Source organism: Plecotus auritus (genome assembly GCF_963455305.1).
Source record: "Plecotus auritus genome assembly, chromosome: 6".
Lineage (NCBI taxonomy): Eukaryota > Metazoa > Chordata > Mammalia > Chiroptera > Vespertilionidae > Plecotus > Plecotus auritus.
This window is the reverse complement of record NC_137773.1, coordinates 156,571,432-156,597,036: the sequence shown is the minus strand read 5'-3', so window position 1 is coordinate 156,597,036 and position 25,605 is coordinate 156,571,432. Positions and strand designations below refer to the sequence as shown.

At 39.7% G+C, this 25,605-nt stretch overlaps 1 protein-coding gene across 1 annotated transcript in view; it reads left to right on the top strand.

Annotated features, from left to right (window-relative positions):
• The window catches only part of EFHB (EF-hand domain family member B), a 41,617-nt gene extending 18,329 nt beyond the window's left edge, over nt 1–23,288 (top strand). Inside the window, exons 6-13 of the mRNA XM_080671547.1 lie at nt 741–870; nt 5,812–5,895; nt 6,314–6,381; nt 8,892–9,046; nt 14,987–15,194; nt 18,610–18,816; nt 20,462–20,643; nt 22,954–23,288. Coding sequence (XP_080527673.1) covers nt 741–870; nt 5,812–5,895; nt 6,314–6,381; nt 8,892–9,046; nt 14,987–15,194; nt 18,610–18,816; nt 20,462–20,643; nt 22,954–23,127 — 1,208 coding nt within the window. The 3' untranslated portion in view covers nt 23,128–23,288. The remainder of the gene's footprint in view (nt 1–740; nt 871–5,811; nt 5,896–6,313; nt 6,382–8,891; nt 9,047–14,986; nt 15,195–18,609; nt 18,817–20,461; nt 20,644–22,953) is intronic.
• Nucleotides 23,289–25,605: the final 2,317 nt, after the last annotated feature.

Below are 25,605 nucleotides of genomic sequence, written 5' to 3'. Positions count from 1 at the left end.
ACAGGCCAATGCTCTATCCACTGACCCAAACTGACTAGGGCCAGTTTTCTTTATTTTTACTTAACTGAGAGACGAATTATAATTTCACATGATTGTTTTTCTTTATATTATTTGGGTTACTAGTGAGTCTGAATATCTTCTCTCCATTTTATCTTAACCTTTGAGCTAATCTCTAGTTTCAGTCTTACTTTCTAATCTAGAAATAGAAACTAATGCTACATTTTGACTTGAAAAGAAAAAACCACAGTATTAGATCTTAAATATAAAAACCTCCCTGTTGTGTTCTCAGCTCTCAATCACTCTTTGAATGTTTCTAATATGAGATAAATGATTTTAGTGAACTGTGAGGGTTTCAGTGTTCTGATTATGTCACTAAATCTCAGTGAAAGCAAGTACAGAACACCAACCTCTCTGATCTTAGCATAATGGGAAGAACTCCTGGGACCCCAAAGCATCGCCCAACCTCCCCGATCTTCAGGATTTCTGTGATGTTAATTGGGTCTGCATTTTTCATCATTTCCCTACTTTCCAAATATTAACACAAGGAACTCTTGTCCCACCAGTCTCCTACTTCACATGGAAGAATGCTTCTATCATCTGTTGCCAAATATCTCTGCACTGTTACAGTTTCATTCTTTGTTCCACTCTCATTTTCAATGTCAATGAGAACATAATGTGCTTCCTTCCAGATAAGGTTATTTGTATTGCAGAAGTCAGAAGTCTCCCCTTTCTTTTCACAGGAGAAGCAAAGAACCGAAAGTATAACCCGTCAACTTTCCATAGGTTTAACCTGTATGGGGTCTCAACACCACATTTTAATGATGGACGAACCATGGCAAAAAGTTTATATTGGCTCCACGAATTACAAATGTAAGTTTAATTATATTGTATCCTGGGACAAGTGTTAGATATATGACCTATGGACTGAGAGAGAGAGAGAGATATTTGTTGTTCCACTTATTTATGCATTCATTGGGTGCTTCTTATATGAGCCCTGACTGGGTATAGAACCCGAAACCTTGTTGTATCAGGACAATTCTCTAATCAACTGAACTAGGGTTGATTTATTTTTTTGGAGAGATAATACAATGATATGTTTCAGACATAAAATTAATAGAAAAGATGTAGTGATGTATCTTCCAAACTGACGAGTTCCCCTGTAGATAATCATGATAATTTGTGTGTGTGTATGTAAGTATATATCACTCTAAAATTACTTAGTGATTTTACAAGCAAATATAAAGACATGTATGAATGTTTTTGATCTATGGGATTAACCCTATTGATATTTCTTAAAGATAATGGGTTGTTTTTTGTTTTTAATATATTTTTATTTATTTCAGAGAGGAAGGGAGAGGGAGAGAGAGAAAGAAACATCAATGATGAGAGAGAACATTGATTGGCTGCCTCCTGCACACCCCCTACTGGGGATCAAGCCCACAACCTGGGCATGTGCCCTTGACTGGAATAGAACCTGGGACCATTCAGTCTGCAGGCCGACGCTCTATCCACTGAGCCAAACTAGCTAGGGCTAGATAATGGGTTTTCAAATCTCTACAAAGATAAACATGTCACATATAATTGACCAGTCCTTTATCATTCATCTTTGTTTAATAGTTATTTGGGCCCAAATGGTGTGGCTCAGTGGTTGAATATTGACGTAAAAATCAGGAGGTCATGGTTAGATTCCTGGTCAGGGCACATGCCCAGGTTTCAGGTTTGGTCACCAGTGGGGAGCGAGCAAGAGGCAGCCGATCAATGATTCTCTCTCATCATTGATGTTTCTCTCTCCCTCTCCCGTCCTCTTTGAAATCAATAAAAACATACTAAAAAAAAACCACTTAGGGCAATGTTATATGTTAATTATATCTCAGTACAAAATAACTGAATTTATAAAAGCAGGCAATAAGCAGGGTACATTTCTCTCCAACTTGTCTCTATCCAAGAGGAAACATTGTTTATAGAACAATGTTTTATTTGATCATAATTTTTGTATTTTGAAACTTAATTGGAAAATTGTTGCTAAAATAATATAGCGTTTATTCCTTTAGTTTATTGGATTTTTAAGAAGAACTCACTACTTCTCAATGTGATTTCTAGAATAAACTTGGAATTGAGCATGTTTGTTTACATTTTAAGGCATCTGAATTTTATACGTACTATTTTTAAAAACAATATTTTTATTGATTTCTGAGAGAAAGGGAGAGGGTGAGAGAGATAGAAACATCAATGATGAGAGAGAATCATTGATCAGCTGCCTTATGCATGCCCCCTACTGGGGAACTGAACCCACAACCCAGGCATTGAACCATGAACTCCTGGTTCATAGGTCAGCGCTCAACCACTGAGCCATGACGGCTTGGCTATATGTACTATTTTAACATAAATTTGGTTTATTCTTAACTTTTAAGGGATATATTTCCTCTGTAAAACTACCTCTATCTGTATTCTGTTTATGATTTTTGGCTTGAAGAATCAGTTAGAATCTTCAAATAATAAGTGTGTGTATGAAAAAATTTTACTGGCTGGCATGCAAAAGACATTATTCTGAGTTGATCAGTGAATGCTGTGAGGTTGTGTAATAATGTTACAATTATTGATATCTATACTAATAAAAGGGTAATATGCTAATTAGACCAGGAGATCTTCCAGACATCCTTCCAGACAAAGCCATGGTGGTGGGGCTGAGGCAGAGGCTGTTAGGGACGATTAGGCTGGCAGGGGAGAGCAGTTAGGGGTGAGCAGGCCGGCAAGGGGGTCAGTTGGGGGCGAGCTGGCTGGCAAGGGGTGGCAGTTGGGGACGAGCAAGTCGGCAGGGGGGGCAGTTGGGGGCGAGCAGGCCGGCAGGGGGGCAGTTGGGGGTAAGCAGGCTGGCAGGGGTTCAGTTGGGGGCAAGCAGGCTAGCAGGGGGGCAGTTGGAGGCAAGCAGGGGGGCAGTTGGGAGCAATCAGTCCAGCAGGGGTGGGCAGTTAGAGGTGATCAGGCTGGGAGGGGAGGCAGCTGGGGTTGATCAGGCTGGCAGGCACAGTGGTTAGAGATGATCAGGCAAGCAGGCAGGTGAGTGGTTAAGAGCCTGTGGTCCCGGATTGCAAGAGGGATGTCCAACTGCTGGTTTAGGCCCTATTGGAGAGGGTGTAGGCCGGGTTGAGGGACACCCCTCCCTGTGAGTGAATTTCGTGCACCAGGCCACTAGTTCTGACGTAAATGGCTTCTCACAGATACTTTCTGATTCTCCCAGAAACATAATCCAGGCACTATTAGACTGGAGAGAGTAGACTCTGTGATTTATATACTAACACTTATCATTCTTCCATGTTCCTAATTATGTGTTTTGGAGCTGGTTTTTAGATTGTCGACTTTATTTATTTCAAATTATGGCCTTTAAACTGCTATTGATTTATTCTCATGTTACCCATATTGTTTTCCCCTTCTTTTTGAACTAATGGAAAGTAAATGAAGAAATAAGAAGTGAATTACTTTATATTTCATTTTTTGTTTCTCCACAGAGTGTCACTCTTCTCCAGAAATTTATTCAGCTTGATATTTCTTTCTTTTTTTTTTTTTTTTATATTTTATTGATATTTCACAGAGAGGAAGGGAGAGGGATAGAGAGCTAGAAACATCGACAGCTTGATATTTCTATAGCACTGGAAATAGTTTTAAAAGAAAATGAAATTTAAGAATTTTATATTCATTGTTTTCAGTCTTGAGCAAAACAATAGAGAATTTATTAATTCTTATGTTATTGAATAGTAGTGTTACAATTTTACAGTTCTCAAAAAAAATCTTATTCATTTAATCACAATGAAGTAACAACATCATATTACAGAAAATTGGCAAAATAAAATCACCCATATTTTGGTCACTTTAATTCAGCCATTATTATTATTATTATTATTATTATTATTTTAAATATATTTTATTGATTTTTTACAGAGAGGAAGGGAGAGGGATAGAGAGTTAGAAACATTGATCAGCTGCCTCCTGCACACCTCCTACTGGGGATGTGCCCGCAACCAAGGTACATGCCCTTGACTGGAATCGAACCTGGGACCCTTCAGTCCACAGGCTGATGCTCTATCCACTGAGCCAAACAAGTTAGGGCCAGCCATTATTATTTTTAATGTATTTTTTCTAGTGTGGCTTCCTGTGTAGATTTCTGCATAGGTTTCATCAGAGTGCAACCTCATTCTTTATTCTTTTTCATTAACATCAAATAATTTTATATTGCTGTGTATTCTTAATAACCAACATTTAAATTGCATGCAATATTGTTGTTAATATGACACAATATAATCACCCTTGATGATTGAATATTTAGATTCTTTTTGCATTATAGTCAATGAGGCTACAAACATTTTTATAAATATAACTTCTCTACATTTTTGTTATGTGGATTATCTTCTTATGATTGGTTCCCAGAGGTAGATAAAAAAGGGAATGAATGTTTTTATGCTTTTTGAATCATAATACCAAATTATTTCCAAAAGGATTATAGCAATTTGCACTAGCAATCTGCAAGTGTTTTACCATTCTTTTTGCCAATGTTGAATATTTTCTTTCTCTGTCTCACTCTGTCTCTCTTGATGTCTCTCTCTCTCTCTCTCTATATATATATATATGCTAGTGTACTATGTTAAAATGGTACTTTGTTGTTTTTTATTTTACATTCTTTCATTACTGGACAGTATTATAATTTCTCTATATATTTGCTTACTAAATGTGAGTTATCTGTTTATATTATTTACTTATTTAATGCTTAATTTTCTTTTAGCAATTTTAAAAGTTAGATTTATAATAATAACATTAACACCTTGGTTTTGTTCATTGAAAACAAATTGAAGTCGGCCTTCTTATTCTTTCATTAAAATGTCATATTGTATTATTAACTTACCTTTATAATCTATACATATAAAAGGCTGATATGCTAGGTGTCCGACCGTCCGGGTAATGATGTCACATAGTAACGCCCAGCTTCCTCTCCCTAGTGACTAGCCTTCTTGTAGTTTCTTCAGCCCAGGTGGAAACATTTCACACTTTAACCAAATGTCTGTGAAGTGTTTTCCCGTGCTTCATTCATTTGATCCTCAAAGAAATCCTGGAGTAGATAGATAGGAGACTCGTTGGAATCCTGTTTTCTTTTCATTAGCCAGAAAGCAGAGATTTAGAAAGCTTAGAAACTTGACTGGACTGAAAAGAAGTAAGAAATGGTGGAACTTGAAAATGATTTCAGGTTTTTTCACTGCACAGAATATAGTCAAACACTGCTGCAGTTAAATATTTTACCCTTTGTTCTCCCTGCGTGATCTACAATAATAATCTGCTTCGTGTTGATATTTACTGCTTTGTTGCTGACAATTACATGAAAGAGAAGTTGGGGGGCTTCACTGGATTGGAAAAAGTTTAGCTACATCAGGTCTATTTAAGCAAGTTTATTTTATACATATAAAAGGCTAAATTGACTCATGCATATGTGATACATATAAAGCTTCGCATGCATGTGTTTCAATCTGTCATTGTCGATCGTGAATTTGGTTGACACTTCTATTATAGAAAAAGGGCAAATAGCTATATTAAAATATTTCTTCTAATTAATTTCCTTTCAATGTGCATGAATTCGTGCACCGGGCCACTAGTAGAATGATAGAAGAATGAGCATAGAGCTTTCTTTTTAGCATATAATTTATTTTGAAACTGGATTTATTTTCCTGATGGCCTGAAGTATACTGTGATTTTCTTTACCATATGTATATTTGGCAGCCAAGAATACTTTAGGTGGTGGAGATAACTGACAATTTTCTAATATTGTAGGAAAAGAGGAGCGAAGGTTGTATCCAAGAGAATTGATGATTTCAAAGAAAAGTTTCAACATAAACTTGGGAGAGTCTTTGATCCGTAAGTTAATGATTAACTTCAAATTGAGAGTGTCTGTAGATTGAATTTTAAAAGTACTCTTGTGGTAAATGTTGGCTTGTGTTCTGTTTCTATCTATTAAATAAGAAAGCCATCCTTGTGTGTTTATCTGTCAGCTTCCTCAGGGCCTGTGGTTGCAGGAAAGTGCTGAGTTCTCCGGGATGGAGAGGCATTTGGAGAAGAGGGAGGGGGAACTTTGTGTAAAGCTTTATTTCATTTTAACTTACTGTGTTACATTTTCCTCTCTCTTCCCTGTCTCTGGAGACCTTCTGTTCGATAACGTCATAGTTTGGTTATAGGAGAAAATATGGGCTATTAAAAACATATGGCAAACATATTTTAAATTCCAGGGATGCCATGTGGTGGGTATTTTAACTGAAGGATTTGTTTTCTTGGATAGCATTGCAGAAACAATGAATGTTCATCCGGACCACACATTTGGAGCTTGTCTCCGTCCTGACGACTATGGTAAATACACAGACTTTCTCCTTACAAAACAAACAACAAGGCTCCCCCCGCCCCCCCCCCCCCCGCCCCGCAACACACACAACGTTATGCAGTTACGTTCACTAGCTCCTCTCAAAGCTTCTAATTTAAGAGGCTTAAAATATCATATGAATATTAATAAGAAAAGTTTGTAACACAAGAAAGAAAAAAAGTTTTTGTGTCATGTTTGAAATAGGCACAAATTAAAGCCGTTGTAATGAATTTCTTCAGTCAATTAGGGCTCACAATTTTATTTAGAAAATAAATGTGGCCTGTATTAAACAAGCCAAAGTGAAGTGAGGCAGCCTTTTAATGAATCAAATATTGTACTCGGCCCTTGCTACTCAAAATGTGGTCTGCAGGCAGGCAGTGTTGTCCTCTGCAAGCTTCTTAACAATGCAAAATCTCAGGCTCCACCCAGACCTGCCAAGTCAGAAACTCAATTTTAACAATATTTCCAGATGAATTGTACCCACCCTCTAGTTTGAGAAAGCACTGTACTCTACAATCACATAATTAAGAGCTGTTCTCTTCCTACCAGTCATTTAATCAATTTCTAAAAGTGGTTATAGAAACTTAGCAGGGGTTTTTCTTTATTTCTAAGCAAACTTTAAAAAAAGTTTTTAAAAAATGTATTTTATTGATTTTTTACAGAGAGGAAGGGAGAGGGATAGAGAGTTAGAAACATCGATGAGAAACATTGATCAGCTGCCTCCTGCACACTCCCTACTGGGTATGTGCCCGCAACCAAGGTACATGCCCTTGACCTGAATCAAACCTGGGACCCTTGAGTCCGCAGGCCGACACTCTATCCATTGAGCCAAACTTGTTAGGCTAAAAAAAAAAAAAATTTTTTTTAAATTGATTTTTTCAAGAGAGACAAAGGGAGAGGGAGAGAGAGAAAAATCGACGTGAGAGTGGGAGAGACATCCATCAGCTGCTTCCTGCATGCCTTCTAGCAGGAATCGATCCTGCAACCCAGGCATGTGCCCTGACTGGGAATCCAACTGGCAAATTTTTGGTGCATGAAATGATGCTCAAATAGCTGAGCCACACTGGCCAGGGCTCTAAGCAATCTAAACAGCAGAAATCCAAAGGGAAAACTATGTTAAAGCTTATCAGGAGTGGGTTGTACATCAGTGGGTTTCAAACTATAACCTGTAGTAGTCACTCAGGGACTTTATTAAATATGCCCAGATAGTCTGACTCAGGGATCCATGCCCAGATAGTCTGACTCAGTAGGCTCTTATACACACTAAAGTTTAAGAACTACTACTGAAGGTGATTTAGTTAAAGTCCACTCACTGACAAAATAAATATTTATTTTTATGTGAGCTTATGCAGCACAGTGTTTTGGAGCATCATTAATTCAGGGAAGTTCCTTTAAGTCATGAAAGGTAAATGAAAGCAATGGCATGTGGACTGGAAAGGTCATTGCTTTTAAATAAGTGAAGGGGTTGTGGGCCAGGACTCTTAGTTAATGAAGCTGTGGATGGGGTAAGGGTGTTGGTAGTGGTATAGGGAGAAGCAGGACTGGGAAATGGGAACTTGATCTGCAGACTGAAGGTGGACTAGAAACCCATATTAGGGGTGAGCAGGGAATTTAGTCCAGTTTTTTAAAAAAAAATGTTGCCAAAACCGGTTTGGCTCAGTGGATAGAGCATCAGCCTGCAGACTGAAAGGTCCCAGATTCGATTCCGGTCAAGGGCACGTACCTTGGTTGCAGGCACATCCCCAGTGGGAGGTGTGCAGGAGGCAACTGATTGATGTTTCTCTCTCATCAATGTTTCTAACTATCCCTCTCCCTTCATCTCTGTAAAATATCAATAAAATATATTAAAAAATAAATAAATAAAAAGAAAATGTTTTTATTGATTTCAGAGAGAGGAAGGGAGAGGGAGAGAGAGAGAAACATCAATGATGAGAGAATTATCAATCAGCTGCCTCCTGCACGCCCCCTACTGGGGATCAAGCCCAAACACCGGGCATGTGCCCTGACCGATAATTGAACTGTGACCTCCTGGTTCATGGGTTGATGCTCAACCACTGAGCTACGCAGGCCAAGCTTGAGATCAGTTTTTACAGGGGCTCCCAGAGATTCAGCTATCTCTGAGGTATATAGAGTGGCTCCCACATGAAATCAGCCCCAGCTTTCCAGTCCTCAGCATTGCAGCCGAATATCTGCTAAGAGGCAGTCAGGCCTCCACTGTCATAGGAAATGACTTGACAGCTGAGCAAGGCTAATGATGCCCCCACAAAATTTATTTCTTCAGATTTTTTTCATTGAACAGAGAAGTCACATAAAACAGAAATATTAGTTTTTGTCCATTCATATATTTTTTTATACACAAGATTGTGTCTTGCTGGATCATAGCATTGGAGTTAGGTAGATTTTTCATTTATAGAAGTTTGATCACTCTCTTTCTTTAGCATGAGAATACTATTGACAAACTTCATAATCAGATAAAAGACTTTTCCCTCCTCTTCAATAGGCTCTGATGATCTCATCTATAATAGACTCCCAAGTGAATATCTTCGAGGCAAGGATAGGGAGCGAGCCCTGGTTGCAGCAGTTCGTCATCACTTGAAGAACGTTAACTGCGAAAGGTTTGACACTTTGCTGGCAGCCTTCAGGCACTATGACAAGGCCAGTAGTAGAGCAGAGCTTTTTGGTTTGTGTATGGGCTTCCAGATCCCTGCAGATGGGTATAGACCAGGGGCCAGGGAGCTATGGCCTGTGGGTCCAATCCAGTCCACCTCCTGTTTTAGTAAATCGTCTTACATGCCCATGTGTTTTGAGTATTGTCTATCGCTGTTTTTGTACTACAAATGCACAGTAGTGCATCAGAGACTTCATGGCCTACAAAACCTACAATATATACTTTTTGGTACTTGACAGAAAAAATTTTCTGACGTTTGCAGTGGTTGTCAAAGTGTGGTTCTTTACCACCATCGCTATCACTTGGGAATGTGTTTAAAATGCACATTGCAACACCCATCCCAGACCTACTGAATTAGGAACTCAGGGGTGGGGCCTAGCAACTGTGTTTTAACAAGCCCTTCAAGTGATTCTGATGCACATTCAAGTTTGAGAGCCACTGATGTAGATTATTTAACTAGAGTGTGCTGGGAGCAACGGGAGGGAAGCACCGTGGATCCCTGGGGAAGACTCCTGAGGTAGAGACAATCTACATATAAATCTGAATATGTACACACAGTACTGTCAGACTAGGTCCGTGTCTCTCCCCTGGGGGAGCAGGGTGTGGTTTCAGTTTTGAGAAGGCAAGAGCATTCAATTTTCAAGTTACTCTAAATTTGATCCTTTGATAAAGTAGATCAATCTAGAGCTGTGGAGTTACCTGACCCCATTATAGGTCATCAGAGGATTGCTTTACCAAGCTGCTTGCCTTTAGGTTATACTAAGGAACACTATTATATAAACTGCTTGTGAAACCATGGCACATTTTTGTTATTATGTACATGAGACTATTTATTTTTGTCAAGTGCATTCTCTTTATAAGAAACCCTGTCTTTCCACAGGTAATAACTGTGCTTCATCTAAGTATTTGGTTTGTTTTTACCTTATGAACAACATGAATTTTGCACTAATTGTCCAGATCTTTTTGACTAGGCCACCAGGAAGCTCAGAGCCAATTCAATGAAACTCATCTAGTTTGTGAATATGATCTTATAGCATACATGTTGTATGCTCTTTTTATTCAGGTTTCATCTTAATTTTTTCCATCCTTATATTCTCTTTGCCCTGATTTCCTCACTTTTATTTTGGTTCTGTTTTTATTTTGTACTTATTTTTATTAATTGTATTTATTTTTCTAGGCAGTCTAACAACCATTTTAGAATGATTCTAATATAAACAAGTAAAAGTTTATAAACAAATCTGTAATGATGTGATGTATCATCTTGATATGAGAAGAAAAACAGAACAGAGTAATTTTAGTTTATCTCAAAAGGAAAAATATTCCTATTTCTCTTCCTCTGTTGAGTATAGTTTTGAAAAAGTTAAACTTTATAATTTTTTATCTTAAAAGAATCTTGATCACTCATAGGCTAATTAATTTTAAGTCCATTTGTTTTTAGATTAGGGCCTGTGTACCTGTGTTGTCCTAATGAATAAGAAGTGGTTTAATATTCTCATTTAGGTGTGTACTAATTATGTAGGGACACACACCAATCAGTCATCAATTACACTTCTCACATAGTTGTGTTTAAAGAAAATATAATTATTCAACTGTTTCTCTGGTTTTTCAATAGAGACCAATTGCTATTTACAGGTAATTTAAAAACGATTTTTCAGAATTAAAATATGTAAGCTAAAATAAATACGTTTTAAGCTTAACTCAAACCCAGGTTATTTTATAAAGATGGTATTCAGGGAAATTTATATAGCAGTGATATGAATAAGAAAACCTACCCAATACGTAGTGCTCTGCTATTAAAAACTTCTTCATTTTAAATGTAATTATAGGCAAGACGATCATCTTAATAGCTGTTGATTATCTTAGTGAACCACCAGGCATACTCCTTATGATACAATTAAATTAAGCAGAGAGGAAATTACTGAGAATTATTTAATGCTGATACACCTTTTAAATAGTAAATTTTTAATATGTGCAATGTAGTGCTCACTGTCCTTGAGGAGCTTTTTTTTCTGAGAGAGTAATAAGATGTGGGTCTTCCTACTGTGGCTGTAGGATAATTTTTGATTATTTGAATTTTCTATCATTGAATGTCCTTACTTTATAGTTTTTTTTTTTTTCTATTAATTCTCACCAAGGACATTTTTCCATTGAAATTTTTTTTTAAGAGAGTGGAAGGGGAAGAGAGAGAAACATCGATGTGAGAGTAACAAATTGATTGGTTGCCTCCCCCGCCCCTCCCCTCAATTGGGCCAGGGATGGAGCCTGCAACTGCTGTACGTGCCCTTGATTGGAATCAAACCCATGCTCCTTCAGTCTGTGGCCCGATGCTCTATCCATTGAGCCAAATCGGCTAGGGTTTGAATGCCCGTTTTTAATTTAATGCCAAAACAAAACTAACAAAATATTCTTTCCTAAATGAATCCTGTTGGCTTAGAGGGTTAGTTCTGTTATTTATTGAGCACACAATACATCAAACATAATTATGGATAATGTGTAGACTTTCCATTTAGGAAACTTAAAATCTAGAGGGTGGAAAATGCATCATGTGCAAGAATGGTCATAACAGAGTCCCACACTTTCAAAATTAGGCCTATATAATTCTCACTCCTTTTATTCTAATTATTATCCAGGAACTAGCTGAGATGGGATGGATTCCTTTTGGGGGGCAGCTGCATTCAGAGACAAAACGGCTTTACTGTAAGATGTATGAGCAGGAGCTGATAAGGTAGTCCATTTTTGAGGCTATTCCAAAGCTCAGATGGCTGTGGATGGTTGAGAGCAGGAATGGTTCATTGAATACCTTGCCGAACAGCTCATTGTTGAATAGCTTTTGGGCTATATGTAAGGCACAGCACTGTCAGACTGAAAATGGTCCGGAAAGCAAAACACACGACTCAGATACATTTCATGGGCCATTCTGTTGTGACTGGAGCTGGTTGATTAGACTGGCCTAGCTGTTCCATAACTTGAAAATGTGTCAACAGTGGTGAGGCATCATTCAGAGCTCTGAGAGGGGACAAAGCCTGCCAGGAGCATAGAGCAATATCTTGTGTGTGATGTGTCCCCCCGCCTAATGAGACAAATGGGTCAGCTTGTGGCAGGAGTCACAGTTTGGCACAGGGTGGTAGCCTCTGCATCAGAAACATAGAGTGCTTTACTTTGTGCCTTGTCTGTTGTGGTGGGTGTGTTGCCATGTCTGGTGCAGCGATGGATCCGGGCAGCCATGGTGGCGATCTGAATGGATCAGGCTCAGCCAGAAGCTTGATTCCAGTTATTCTCATTCGAGAAGGGACCCTTATCATGGTCATCTATATGAATTACCCAGAGGGCTCATTCAGCAGCCATGATCTGTTTCCATAGTTTTCAGACTCAAAAAGAAGTGTCTGCAAACCAAGCAGGCAGGCCATTGGCAACAATCCAAGAGTCAGTAAAACTACAGCCGCTTTGTCAAGGGGAGTATTGGCCGGAGCCATAAGAATGGCCTTGATTTCTGCTCACCGAGGAGAGTGACCATGTCTGTTTTTGGTCCTTCGGAGCTCTCATTGAGGTTCAAAGCCACAGCAGCCAGTAAAGACCACTGGCTTTCAGGTTAGTGAATGAGGCCCAGGCACATGGGGAGCCTCTGTGAACTGAATGGTCGGTCCTATTGAGCCAGTGGCTTTTGCTTCAGGTAGCAAAGATGCATCAAGTTTTCCCCCTAAGGATTGCTGCCCTTTTCATGTAGAACTGAGATGTAACTGGGGTCAGGCCGGCTGCCTTCTTGAATATACCATTACCATTTCACAAATGAGGCTTGTTAAGTCCGTTCTATCTTGTTAATCATTGAGTCCAAGTTGGCTCACTTCAAAATGCTTATCGGTCTGGAAAGTTACAAGGCCTCCGTGGGTCAAGTGTTTAGTTTCAACAAGAGCTCAGGAACAGGCTAATAGCTGCTTTTCAAAAGCTGTCTGCCTGGTTAGGGGGGCAACGAGTCTTAAATCTCAAGGGGCGCCTTCAAGTGGAGGTTGCCTCTCTTTTTTTCCAGAGGCTCTAGGTGACAAACTCATTAGTCATGGAGCCTTGTAGCTCAAAGGGGCCATTAGGGTTGTGGGGCCTCAAAGGTACTAGCAATTCTCTACATGTGGCTCTTCTTGATCATAAGTGCCTCTGGGTCTTAAGAACATTCCCAGTACAGGCACGTAAAGTATCAATATCACTTCCACATGTAGCAGTGGAAGCCACAGAAATATTCTATTGCTAGCTTTCCCTCTCCACATCCAACAAACCCTGCCCAGGCCCTGAAGCTGCGTCCAGGTTGCTCCTCCCCCACAGAGTGAGTAGGATGATGTCTTTGGCACCTGTATTCAAAGAAGCCACGAAAGTTGGAGTCTCTGCCTCCCTGAAGTTCCACAACATACTTGGACAGCTGCATGTGGCCTTTGATGCCCCGTGGGGACAGGGAGACCTTAGCCCCACATCTAGTCATCTTTCTTCTTAGAACTGCTGAGGTGCTGGGGTCCAGGGAATGAGAGGTTAAGGGCGTAGAGGAAGAGAGTGTCTCTGCACCAGTGAGTAAGAAACGTATACTTGCAGTTTTGAGTGGTGCGGTGGTGGCAGGCAGCTCAAAGAAACACATCACCAACGTTGTCAGGCCACACAAATGAAAAAAAAAACAACCACCAATGTTTTCAGTCCACACAAAGCCCTATACTGGGCAGCAGAGTTGTCATTATTGATACCATCTATTTCCGTTTTGAAGATCCTCTTGATTCAATTGCCACAGCCCACGTTGCTTTTCAGCCAGGGCTGTGGGTTTGCTTTTTTGGTTTACTTGGGTTTGTAGCAGAGGATTTAATACCAAAGGAGCCTAATCGAGGGCATTTATAGCTCCCTTGTCAAGATAATATCTTTTAATAGAAACAGACACATAAAAAAGAAGATGGTATGTTTTAAATTCTCCTTCTGTTTCAACATAAGGGTTAGGGACATTTTCCAGGCCTATGGATCTGAAGACAGGAATTTATCTAGAACTATAGGGTTAGTGTCTTGGTCTCCAGGGATCACCTTCATCATTGTAAATCCAATCCTGGGCATAAGAGCTGAATACTAGTCAATGAGTCAGTTATGATTTCCCTTGTCTGTCTCAGAGAAATCTCTCTTTTTTTGTGTGTGTTATAGTTTTAAAAAATAATAAATGAGCATTATGGACTCTGCCCCCTCACCTCCCGATTGAATCAGCCAGTTTCTGCCCAGGGCCATCATACATTTCCCTCCTATCACACTCAGTGTAGGTGCTCCTGTATTAAACTGTTCTCTGAAAGGGGGTGCAGACTTCCCCTCCCACCAGACCAGGATGAATTGTAGTGCTAATTGTCACAGTGAGGGCTCATCACCAAATTGGTAACAGGCCCCTCTTGCCCATAGGAGTGTTAACAACAAGCAGGCAACTACGGTAACTGTCTTAGAATCCACCTCCCTGTACTTGGCTGGCAGCTGCTTCCCCAATTCTTTGTCATTACCAGGTCGTGAAGTGGAGGATCACTCACTGCCCAGTTGGGACACCAAAACACTTTGAAAGCAAGAACCTTGTAGAGAGCTGTCAAAAGTACACAGCATGGTTCAGATGAAATGTCAGGCATGAGTCATGGTCTCATCTGCTCAGTGTAAACAGCATGATTTAAATTAAAAAATTATTAAATAGAATTAACAAAGATTCTGAGCCACACCTTGCTCCAACCAGGGTTGAAATTACTGTGCACATAGCAGGTCGCCACCAGGAAGACCAATCTTGTTTAATATTTGACTCCTCTTATGTGACAAATAAGACACATTCATTGAATTGATGTGGTAGAATTCTTTCTTTTTTTCTTAAACGAAATGATAGGTGTTGCATACCCTACTTTTGAAGACAATGCTCACTTCAGCTTTTTTTGCTTCATGTCTAACAGAAGGGAGATGGGGTGATAGATAAAGATGAACTTCTGGAAGCTTGTGACCAAGCCAACTTGCACTTAGATGAGAAGCTCCTGGACCAGCTATTTGCCTACTGTGATGTGGATAATGATGGGCTGATTAACTACCTGGAATTTGCAAATTTTCTTAACTGGAAAGATAAAATGCCTCTGAAAGAGTATGAAGAGAGGGTTGTCATTAAAGGTAATTTTTGAAGCTTAGCCAAACTCTTAAGTGGACTTTTATATTTTCATTTTTCTAGGCGCTCATCTCAACTTTAATATTATGTATTTAAAAATATGCACATATATACATATTTATTTGCTTGTTTATGCATAGACTATCTATAGAAGGGTAGGAAATAATTTGATAACATTTGCTATTTCCAGGGAGGGGGAACTGGGTAGCTGATAGGGTAGCAGTGAGACTCAGCTTTTAATCTTATGTTTTTGTATCTTTTGAATTTTATTACTCATTTAAGAGAAAAAAATTAAAAGCAAAAGAATTTATTCAGAAGCCCAAAACATGATATGCAGTTCCTCAGAAAGCTGTTCAAAAATCATTTTTATAGAGTAACTAGAGGCCCAGTGCATGAAATTCGTGCATGGGTAGGGTCCCTAGTGGCTGCCAGCTGCCAGCTGGGGCCTCTTCCCATGGTTGGCTGGCTGGCCCCGCCCCCTGGTCGAATTCCCAGTCGAACTCCCGGTTGAGGGGACAATTTGTATATTAGGCTTTTATTATTAGGATTAGCTCTCCTCCCCCAGGGAAAGTGAATAGTAAAGTAGAATTTGACAAAGGAAAATTTAACCTTTTAGTTTTTGTAAACAATAACAACAAAAAATAAAACCATAATCTTCACTTTTATGCAAATATTTTCATGCTTACATATTATATACCTGCATCACTACTTATATATAGATATACTGTAGAGGTGCTCTCTCTTTTCCGTGTCAGCACGGAAAAGGAACGGGTCCGATTCTGAGTGGAGGAGCTGGGGATTAAGAAATAAAAGAAAGAAAGAGACCAGATAGAAAGATAGAAACAAAGCTGGGAGCCAGGTGGGACCCATCCTCTCTGATGGAGAGGCAGGGACCCCAGCACATTTATTTTATATCCCCAAATACCAGGAAGTATCACCAAAACTTAGGATCAAAGGAGCTTATTTGCATTCTTGAGTAGGCCTTAGTATTCCTGGTGCTTGCCTGGATTTACATATCAAAGCCCGCTCCCCGGCACCTGGACAAAGGTAAAAAGTCAGTACTGATACCACCCCCCCCCCCCCTCCCGCCCTTCTTGGGGAGGGCGTAACCGAGAGGAGGCTCTGCCAGTCGCCTCGGGCTCAGCTGACAACAATTTAAAGAAATGCCCATGTGCCTTCCCAGGCGGCCCTCTACAATATACATATATACATATTTGTATGTGTGTATGCATATATTTAAGTATAGCTAAAATCACAGCCAATGTAGCATTTTTATTTTATTATTTTTTAAAATTTAACTTTCAAATTACTGTGGAATGAAGAGATACTTTTATGGTTTCTGTAAACAGTTCCTTCAAGCTGTTGTATTATGAATTACTAAACTATTTCCTTACTCTTTGAAATTTTGGTTGTTTCCAGACAGTTTTAAAGTAATATGGGTAACACTGTAATGATTATTATCTCTCAAAAAGCTTTCTGTTTCTAATTATATCTCATTTCTTATGAATGCTATTATTACCCCAGAAGTAACTCTCTTTACATATTTTCGTTTCGCTTTTCTAAATGATTTTACCAATTTGCAACTTTACCAGCCAGTGCTGTGAGACAATTTTACTCCAACTGTGTTACCACTGAGTGTTATTTCAAACATTCTTGTAATTTAGTTGGTATATACTGATGCATCATTTGCTTTAATTTTCAAATCTTGATTATTAGAGAGATAACTATTTTAAAAGTTTGTTTACATTTTTATTTTCTCTCTTCTAAAAAGTAAAGATACTTCTGCTTCTATTTTTTTGTTAATCCTCACCTGAGGATATTTTTGCATTAATTTTTAGAGAGTGGAAGGGAGGGAGAGAGGAGGAGAGACAGAGAGAAAATGAGATACACATCGATTGGTTGCCTCCCGAATGTACCCTGACCGGGGCCAGGGATCGAGCCTGCAACCAAGGTACATGCCCTTGACCAAAATCGAACCCGCAGCCCTTCAGTCCAAGAGCCGACACTCTAACCACTGAGCAAAACCAGCTAGGGCCTACTGCTTTTATTTTTATTCCTTGGTCATGCCTTTCTGCAAGGCCAAAACCAAATTTTGGGCTGTACTGATGACATGAGCCCTTACCAGTTTCTGGGATGGCCTTTCTAGTCTACCCACTAGGGGAGCAGGCACATCTTCCCTACCTCATGAAGCTCTCAGAAGTAGAGGGTGTTGTTTTTCTTCTTGGCACAACACATGAGTTGGGGGGAAGCAGAAGCCTATTTTCAAACCAGACAGTCTTTCATTTCAGGATTTGGGGGCTGAATTTGTCAGCCATTTTCAATGTAATTCTTGAGATTTTTATCTTTTAAGATAGTGCCCAATGGGTGAGAAAGGGCTCAGAAATTGTCTTATATCAAATCTATCCTACTGTTGACTTCTGCAGGAAAGGTGGTGGTGATGGGGTAAGTACTTTAAGATAGTGGCTTTCCAGCAGTATTCTGAGGAATAGGTTTTCACACTTGAACAAATTTCTGCTTTTTTGTGTGTTTGGGGAGGAGTGGGGGGTAGGAAGGGATTTAGAGGATCTGCAATGGGCCTGAATGCTTTCATGGCAACAACTGGTGGGTGCTTAAATGGGGGGTGCAGACTTTACAGAGACATGTCTTTTCTGGTTTGCCACTGTTCCCACCCGCTCTCATACTGGGACACCGTTTGCCTTTGCAAACCTGGCTTGAGCTGTTTCAGAACCAAGAGTTCTTGTAGAGAGTGAATGGCCACAGCGCCCTCTAGTGCTAGCTGTCAGTTACCAGCTCTGTTGGAAAGAATGTCAGGAACGTACTCCTAAGTTTCAGAATTGACTCAGCAAAGCAAATCTGCAAAACAGGTCAGAATCTTATAATTTCAGTTCTACCTCAGGGTTTTCTTTTATACACAGATTTGAAGAGAGTTATTTATATACTAGTAATCAGCTCCTGAGCTCACAGTGAGTTCTCGTCATTCCTCCAAATGTTTCAATACACAGGCCTCCCTTCCATGATCAGGTATGTGTGGAATTTACAACTCTAAATGTCTCTTTTGCTAGGAACAACTGTGGTAATCCTGTAGTTCAAGTTAAATGTGAAAGTAAGCTCTAATTTTTAAAAAGAGTAAAGAAAAAGAATAGGTTCTATGTTTTTTATTCGTTCATATTTAAGAGCTTTATTCTAGAGTCAAGGGAGTGGAATGGTGAAAAGAAACATTAGACCTGGGACATGACATTGGCCTGAACTTGCTCTTCCACAGTGAGGTGCTGCTAGCTGTGGAGGGTTTACACCAGCCCAGTCTCAGTTTTCCACCAACAAGAAGAAACTAAATGGGAAAAATGATTTTGTTGTGGAGTTGTAAGAACCAAGTAGTAACTTCTTCCTGTACATTTCCCCCCTTTCTCTCTTTGCTTATAGGTAGAAAACCAGATTGTGCAAACCCTGCTGAGGCTAATGCTGAAGAATCAGAACCAACCCTCCTGATAAAGCCTGAAGACATTGTCTTAAATGAGAACTCAGAAAAGACTCTCCGGACACTTCTGAGGCCAAGCGATAAAGTTTCCAGCCACTATAAGACTACTTCTTCTGATATCAGTGCGGTTGTAGGAGCTGTCCCTTCCATTTGTGAGTATGTCAAGGTGTTTGTTGAGATATAAAATGATCAGCAAACATGGAAGTGATGTGTTCTTCTGCCCTTGCATCATCCCCAGCCTTGATTTCCATGAGGCTGTAAATTTCTCAAATCCTAGGGTCTTTTGTTTCATTCTATATCCAAGCACCCAGGTGGTCTTGGTAAGTTTAGGCTGAACTGTTGTTAGTGGCGATCCAAGTAAAAGGATTCTCTCCATATCAATGAAATTAAAACAGTCACCGATCAGAACAATGAATGGTATACAGTGTAGTAATCAGATGTCACCGAGTTTTAGGAGCTTTGTAAACCACGTGACTCTTAGCTACACATAGGTTTGCCTTCAAATATTTGAAGAGCTCTTACAAAAGGTTTCTCACTATCTTCATTTTCCATCTATCAGTTTGCTAGTCCTTCCATAACAAGTACCACTGACTGGGTGACCTAAACAATATAAATTTACCATCTCACAGTTCTGGAGGTTGGAAGTCAGAGTTCACGGTGTCGGCAGGGGTGGTTCCTTCTGAGGGCTGTGAGGGAGAATCTGTTCCAGGCCTCTCCCCCAGCTTTCGGTGGCTTGTTGGCAATCTCTGGCACTACTTGGTTTCTGCTGCATCACCCCCTCTCGGCCAACACCGTCACATGGCATTCTCCTGTGTGAGTTGCCAAATGTCCCCTTTTCTCTAAGGACCCAGTCATAATAGATTAGGAGCCTACTCCAGTACAATCTCATCTTAACTTAATTAATTATATCTACAATGAACCTATTTCCAAATAAGGCCACATTCTAAGTACTGAGGGCTAGAACTTTAACATACAAATCTGAGGAAGATACAGTTTAACTCATAGCACCCTAGATCTCCATATACTGGTAGTGTATGATGTATATTGGCTATTTAGAAAGACTAATATATGTTGGTCAAGATCACTTCCTGGTACTAAGGACATGATTAAAGATACACATGTTTTTTTTGTAACTGAATTTTATAGACTTGCTATACATTCTGGTATAATGAGGTCTTGCTACTCTTCAGAATAGTGCTGTCCAATAGAAATATAACTGGAGTCGCCAAAACCGGTTTGGCTCAGTGGATAGAGCGTCGGCCTGCGGACTGAAAGGTCCCGGGTTCGATTCCGGTCAAGGGCATGTACCTGTGTTGCGGGCACATCCTCAGTGGGAGGAGTGCAGGAGGCAGCTGATCGATGTTTCTCTCTCATCGATGTTTCTAGCTCTCTATCCCTCTCCCTTCCTCTCTGTGAAATATCAATAAAATATATTTAAAAAAAAAAAAAAAAAAAAGAAATATAACTGGAGTCGTATGTACTTATAAATTTTTAGTAGCCACATTAAGAAAAAGAAAACAAGTAACATTAATTTAATAGTATATATGTATATCTATATATGTTGTATATAATATTTCTAAAATATTATATCAACAAGTAATCAATATAAAGTGATTAAATATCTCACATTTTTGGTACAAAATCTTTGATATTCAGTGTGTATTTTACACTTCTGCCACATCTCAAGTCAGACTAGCCACATTTCAAGTGCTCAAAATAGCCACATGTGACTGGTGGCTAGTGTATTACCCAGCTCCATTTCAAAATGTGTGTTTTCTTCCCTCATTGATGTCCTAGGTTATCCCATCTATGGTGTTCCAACCATTCGGTCTGATATCCCTGCCCCCCGAATTCGCCACATCGATGATAAAACGAATTATGGTGATGAGGGAAATGCCTATTCATTGCTGTATCCTTCCATCTTTGGCCAGAAAGGAGTGTTTGAAAGAGACTTCTTCCAAACCAGATCCAAAAAAGAGGTACAGCATACTATTTCAAAAGGGTGGAAAAAAATGTCAACTTTACATAAATACACCAACATAGGGATGTGTATTTAACAACAACTACATAGTGTCAGACTTTATACAACCTGACCTTGTATATTAGTCATAAGAACTCATTAGGATCCTCAAATAAAGGGTCCTTGAGGGTAATGTCCAATTTGGTTTTGACATTTTGGTACGATTCTTGAAGTGGAATTTATTCTATGATAGTAAGCATTATTTTCACATCATATATTCACTACGACCTATTATAAAAGAAAAATATTTTCCTAAAACATTTAACAGCATTCTAAGTTGAAAAAAAGCCAAAAGGGTCAATGTCTCCCTTGTGTCAGTTCTTGGGTCTCCAGAACCAAATAGTAGGCATGGGGAGGCCACTCTGCCACCCTCCTAAGTAATGCTGTTGTGTCAAATTATCTGCAATAGCGCTGATTTAAAGTACTCTGTTCCGTACTGTGTGTCAGCCCCTGGGTCTTGTTTTTGTGTGTGTGTTTTTGTTTCCTTTCTCTCAGAAAACATGGTCCTCGTATCCCAGGTGATTTTCTTCCTGGATGGGTTATAAAGCAGGAGCAGCCAGGTAGCCAGGGCTTGAGGACCAAGGATGAATAGCAGGGCTTGGTCCGACCATCTTGGTTAGAGCTGTACTTGTGAACTAGTGAGTAACTGCTTCCTCAGGACCTGCATATCTGGAGGCAGAAGTGATAGAATAGACAGGCGATGCCTTCTGGGACTTCACCTGAAGGGCTGGTGGCTTGAGGACTTACTAAATACTAAATACCAGATTCATTGCAACGATTCATTCTGCTGAGGTCGGGGAGACAGGAAGGGAGACGCTCAGAGGACCATGCCTGCTGGCTGGTTCCAAAGCAGGAGGCCAGGATCCTCCTCCGTGAGTTAGAGAGGAGACATTCCTGGTCTGTGTTTTCACTTCCTTCAATCACTCCAAAGGGCCTGTGAAATAGAAGGTCAGGTTCCACAACCCCCCTCTTCCTCCCCGCCCCCCAAAAAAAAAGCTCACAAAAATCTCTTGCTTGTTTTATGTAGCCTAAAATTCTTTTAACTAGGAAGTCATCCTTCATCTCACAATACTAGATAAAAAGTAGGAACCAAAGGCCTGGTTGGGGTTAACTTGGGACTAGATGTGGGTTTCTGTAAAAGTATTCTATTGATTAATCAGTACACCGTGATGGGATGCTGAACGAGGGAGAATGCCTCCAGAGGAGTGGGAAGGGGGCCGAAGAGGAGATCTGAGATGCCCACTTCAGGAGTCACTCTGCAGGGACATTCTTTAGTTGCCACTGGGTGCGGAAGAACAGCAGCTGTGCTCCGGGACCTTAAGGTGTTTTTGCTGTATGGCTCAGCTGCCCACAGAGCTGTTGTTCTGAGTTTCAAGTGTATTTGATTATACTGTTAATTTCCCATAAGGGCACATCATTTCCAGGGGATCTTTTAATTCTTGTTCAGATTCTGTTTAATAGATATATTCTGCAGCTATTCTGTTTCTTTGGCTTTCCTATTCCCTGTTTAACCTTTCTTTCATTTCCTCCCTCTTTGCTTTTTTTCCCTAAATGTTTTTCCCCTCCCTCAAGTCTTTTATTCCCTCTCTTCATTCTAACATTTCTTTTCACTACCAGTTAATATCTTTCCTTTCTTATACTTTCTCTGGGACATGAACAGCATATTTTTCATCTCCCTTTATCTCTTTTTTAATAATTACCACTTCAGAGAGATGATTAATAAGCAAAGTGTGCTTATTATATGTAACTAGAGGCCCAGTGCATGGATTTGTGCACCGGTGGGGGTCCCTCAGCCTGGCCTGTGCCCTCTTGCAATCTGGGACCCCTCATCCCAGTCCCTGCTGCTGCTCCTTGGTAGCACTGCCACAGAGGTGGGAGAAGCTCATGCTGTTGCAGCTGCGCTCATCAGCCGTGAGCCCGGCATCTGGTGCCCATTGGTCAGCTGAGTGGCGCTCCTGCTGTGGGAGCGCACTGACCACCAGGGGGAAGCTCCTGCATTGAGTGTCTGCCTCCTGGTGGTCAGTGTGCATCATAGCAACAGGTTGAGTGGTTGTTCAGTCGCTTAGACTTTCATGTATACACACACACACACACACACACACACAGAGACATACACATACACACACACACACACACACTCACAAATTACTCCCTGTCTCCCCACATACCTTTTTTTTGGATAAATATTCATAGTCTTATATGTTACAAACATATTATAAAAATAAAAATTTATATAAATCTTGGCTTGACTTGTAATGTTTTCTTCTAGATTGCAGAGATATTATGTAAGATTGGTGTCAAGCTTTCTGATGAAGAATTTGAAAATGTATGGAATCTTGCATCAAAAAAACATCACAGAGGAGAAGTCTGTATTGAGACCATTAGAAATGTTCTAGATGAGCTGCGACATGCAGAACGGGTTAAGTGTAAAACAACCATGTGATATTTTGGGAGTTCATTTATTTAAATAAAGGAATTGTCAAATCTATGTTCACCTGAAATGTTCAGTATGTTCTGGTTTTAGCTATTATATGATAATTCAGTAATCACTGTGTTAGGACTCATATGCCTGTATGCATTGCTAATAAATTTAAAAATGGATTAAAAATGGATTTAAAAATTTGTTTTTATAAAGCAACAAAAAACTTGACAAGCAAGAGCTTGGAAAGTCACTAAAGGTGTAGTTCAGAATGATATTAGAAGTTTGTAATGTTTAATATGCTTAAGTTTATTCTTTTTTAGTTGGTTGTCTGAAATTCAAACTCTGGTTTGTGATGTCAGGTTCACAAAATGTTGCTTCCACATTTTGTTAATCTTCTCTTTAGGTGTCTTTTTTAATTTTAAAAAACTTTTTATTAATTTCAGAGAAGGGGAAGGGAGAGAGAGAGTGAAACATCAATAATGAGAGAGAATCATTGATTGGCTGCCTCCTGCATGCCTCCTATTGGGGATCTTGCTCACAACCCAGGCATGTGCCTCTGACCAGAATCGAACTCGGGACTCTTCAGTTTACAGGCCGAAGCTCTATCCACTGAGCCAGGCCGGCTAGGGCCAGCCCTGTTTTCTTAATGCTATCCGTCCATCCATTCATCCATCCATCTACCCACCCACCCACCTACCAATCCACACATGCACACTTTACTTGTAAACACTCTGCTGTGTATTTCCTGACAGGATATTCTGTTACCAAACCATATTGCAGTTTTCAAAATCAGAAAATTACTATTGCTAAGGCATTATTATCTAATCTACAGACATTTTTTTCAAATTTCTCCAATAATCCTCTATCATACTAATGTCCTTTATAGCAGACACATCCATGCATGCATGCATGCATCCATCCATCCATTCATCCATCCTTGTGACTAACCACTGCTTACCTGAACTTTGGTTAAGTGAGTGACCTTTGGGGAAGAATCCTGTTTTCTGAATGGAACAGCCAAGAGAAGTGCCTCCTAATTTACAACAGTAGGGGGCACCCCAGCATTTCCAAACCTAGCAGTGAGGCTTAGCCCACAATGCAGAATAGCTGCAGCCTGCTCAAGTTAAATTGGAGGGAAGAGACAATTTATCATTGCACTTTCTGAAATCCAGGGTGATCCATGCAGTATTTCTTTTATTATCTAGTGGCACTAATTAGGCTGGAAAGGGACACTTTAAATAGTAACCTAGAGGGGAGTTTTGCTTGGATTACAAAGTATCATCTCCATGGAACAAGAAAAGCAAATGTGAAATATTCAAGTGAGATAAATAAGTATCCAAATACGTCACCATGCTCTCACCTAAATCATATGTCTGTAGTATTCAGGACAGTCTTGTTAATAGTGAAATAAAAACTTTAAAAAGCCACTATTTCCTAACCCAAGCTAATAAATTTAATACATTTTCTTCACAGCATAGCTAACAAATCGAGAAACTTGTTGGAAATTTGTAGTCCAATAAAAGGTAATTTTATTTTATGTAAAAATCATTTATGAAAACTCGCTGAGGCTTGGTGTGAAGAGCTCGGCTAGTTAGAGGTTAGCACCCCAATTATAAACCAACAATGAGGATAGACATGAAGGGCATTTCTTCTATTATGAAACATTTATAATAATAACCTTGTAAAAAAATAATGGGACCTATTTAAAGCTCATTTATTTCCCAACCAAGTGGCAATTTCTCATCACTCAAAATGTTAATACTTCCTCCTGAAACCCTAGGGATAATCCAATTCATGTGCGTTCATTTAAAAAAAAAAATCTGGTTAAAACAAGCAGGTGATTCTGTTTTAATAATATCTGTCCTGCCAGCAATAAGACAGTCTCAGGTGCAAATAAATGTATCAACAAACAGATTTTCTTTAAAGCACATGGGGTCTCATATCAATTCCAAATTAGCCAATTAGCATGATGCTATTGGAAGAGCTAATTAAAAAGTGCATTTAGACTCAGAAATGTTTCCTGAGAGGAATCTGTAGCTTATAGTCCTTATTCCACCTGTAATTACTCTGCCTGATTTTCCTCTGTAGATAGAGGTGAACACACCATTACCTGGGCAGAGGAAGAGCCTTTTTTTTTTTTTTTCTCTCTGTTGGCGTGAACTCATATCAGTACCTTGAACTGATACATCTTTTTTAAAAAGGCACCCGCCAGCCCGGCTGGCATGGTTGAGCGTTCAACTTGTGAACCCCGAGGTCACAGTTTGATTCCTGGTCAGGGCACATGCCTAGGTTGTGGGCTCGAATCAATGATTCTCTCTCATCATTGATGTTTCTCTCTCTCTCCCTCTCCTTTCCTCTCTGAAATCAATAAAACTGTATTTAAAAAAATAAAAAGGCACTCCCATCCCAACTCTCTAACCTTTTAGAGGGATGGTTAACTAGCACAGAATTTAGATTAAAAACTAAGCATGTCTTTGGGCAGGGCTCCAGCCTGTACTT